A 1,409-nucleotide genomic window follows, 5' to 3' on the forward strand; every position below is an offset into this window, starting at 1 on the left:
CAGGCAAAATGGGATCAGCTCATGCCCAGGTTCTGCTTCAACTTCCTGTGTTATCTGACCTATGTGCTCATCTTCACCGCTGTTGCCTACTACCAGCCAGCCCTGGACCAGGCAAGTTGAGGGACAGAGTCCCTAGGGAGGCCTGCTTGAAATAACCCTGGAGGGAGGTGGGGCAGGGACCAGTATCCCCATCCTACAAAGGCAGCCTGAGTGAGGCCCTCAGCCCGCTAGTACTAATGACTCTTACTGAGGGCTCACCACATGTGATTGATGTGTGTCAACTCAGGACTGCTCACAACTGCCCTCTGAGATAACAAACTATTACCACCCTCAGTTTACCTTTGAAAGACAGGAGGCACAGAGAGGTCAAGGACCATACCTGATGTCTGTCTGTCTGTCTGACTGTCTCTGACACACAAGCAGACAGACAGACAGACAGACAGACAGACAGACAGACAGACACACATACACACACACACACACACACACACGCACACACACAGTGGTGGAGTCAGGATCTGAACCCAGGCAGTCTGGCTTTACACCCCATGGTGATAACCGCAGCACAGTGTGCCTCCCAAGGCATTAGAATCCAGGACCTTTTTCCCCACAGACCGTGCTGCTGCTGCTGCTCTGTAGTGTAGGTTCCAATTGGGCCTCAGCTGGGGTCCTATGTGCTGGGGACACTACCTTACGGCCTAGGTCTTATCTGAGTGTTTATGTGTCTCCAGCAGGGCATATGGTTGGATTCGTTGTCCAAAGCCCCCTTGCTGCTGGTGGGCCACATCTTGATCCTCCTTGGGGGTATCCACCTCCTCCTTGGCCAGGTGAGGGCTTCTCTCCCTTTCCCTACCCTATGTGGTTCCAATAAACCGAGAAGGAAACTTAGGATTCTGCTACAGAGCAGGGAGTTAGGAATGATCCCGTGTCTCCAGGCAGTGGAGGCCACAGCTTGTAGCCTGGGTTTCTGGGGCTTGGGTACCCCCTATTTTGTGCAATATGGAACATCTCTGGGGTAGCAGATGGGTTCTCTGACTCTTTGCCAGTCTTACTTCTCTTTCCTGAAAATCAAGCCAGCCCCTAGCCCAGAGTCCCAAGCTGGCTTTCTTTAATTGGGACACAGAAGGCTGACAAAAGGGGGAATCAGCCCAACTCTGTCAGCAGAGCATCTGCAGCTGGAAATGTTGCAATCTTGAGAGAGGCAGGCTGGATACCATCATACTGAGTAGGCAGGACTTAGGTGCCGCACTCAGGTTGGCTGCAGCCCAGTAAGCTCTCCAGGAGGAAAAGCAGAGGAAGAGGAGGAAAAGAGCTGTATGCAGTATATGGGCTCTTCATCTGATGCTACGGGGTCCAGGAGACCTCAGCATTGTCTGGGTCCCTGTGGCAGGTGGCTTTTGGCCTCCTTT

General features: G+C 52.9%; 1 protein-coding gene across 1 annotated transcript in view; it reads left to right on the plus strand.

The window, feature by feature from the left end:
- Positions 1–1,409, plus strand: part of Trpv2 (transient receptor potential cation channel subfamily V member 2) — a 24,804-nt gene that overhangs the window by 14,398 nt on the left and 8,997 nt on the right. The window contains exons 7-8 of the mRNA XM_023719320.1: positions 4–111; positions 732–827. Of these exons, the coding sequence (XP_023575088.1) occupies positions 4–111; positions 732–827 (204 nt within the window). The remainder of the gene's footprint in view (positions 1–3; positions 112–731; positions 828–1,409) is intronic.

The sequence above is a fragment of the Octodon degus genome, unplaced genomic scaffold (assembly GCF_000260255.1).
Source record: "Octodon degus isolate 3935 unplaced genomic scaffold, OctDeg1.0 scaffold00067, whole genome shotgun sequence".
Lineage (NCBI taxonomy): Eukaryota > Metazoa > Chordata > Mammalia > Rodentia > Octodontidae > Octodon > Octodon degus.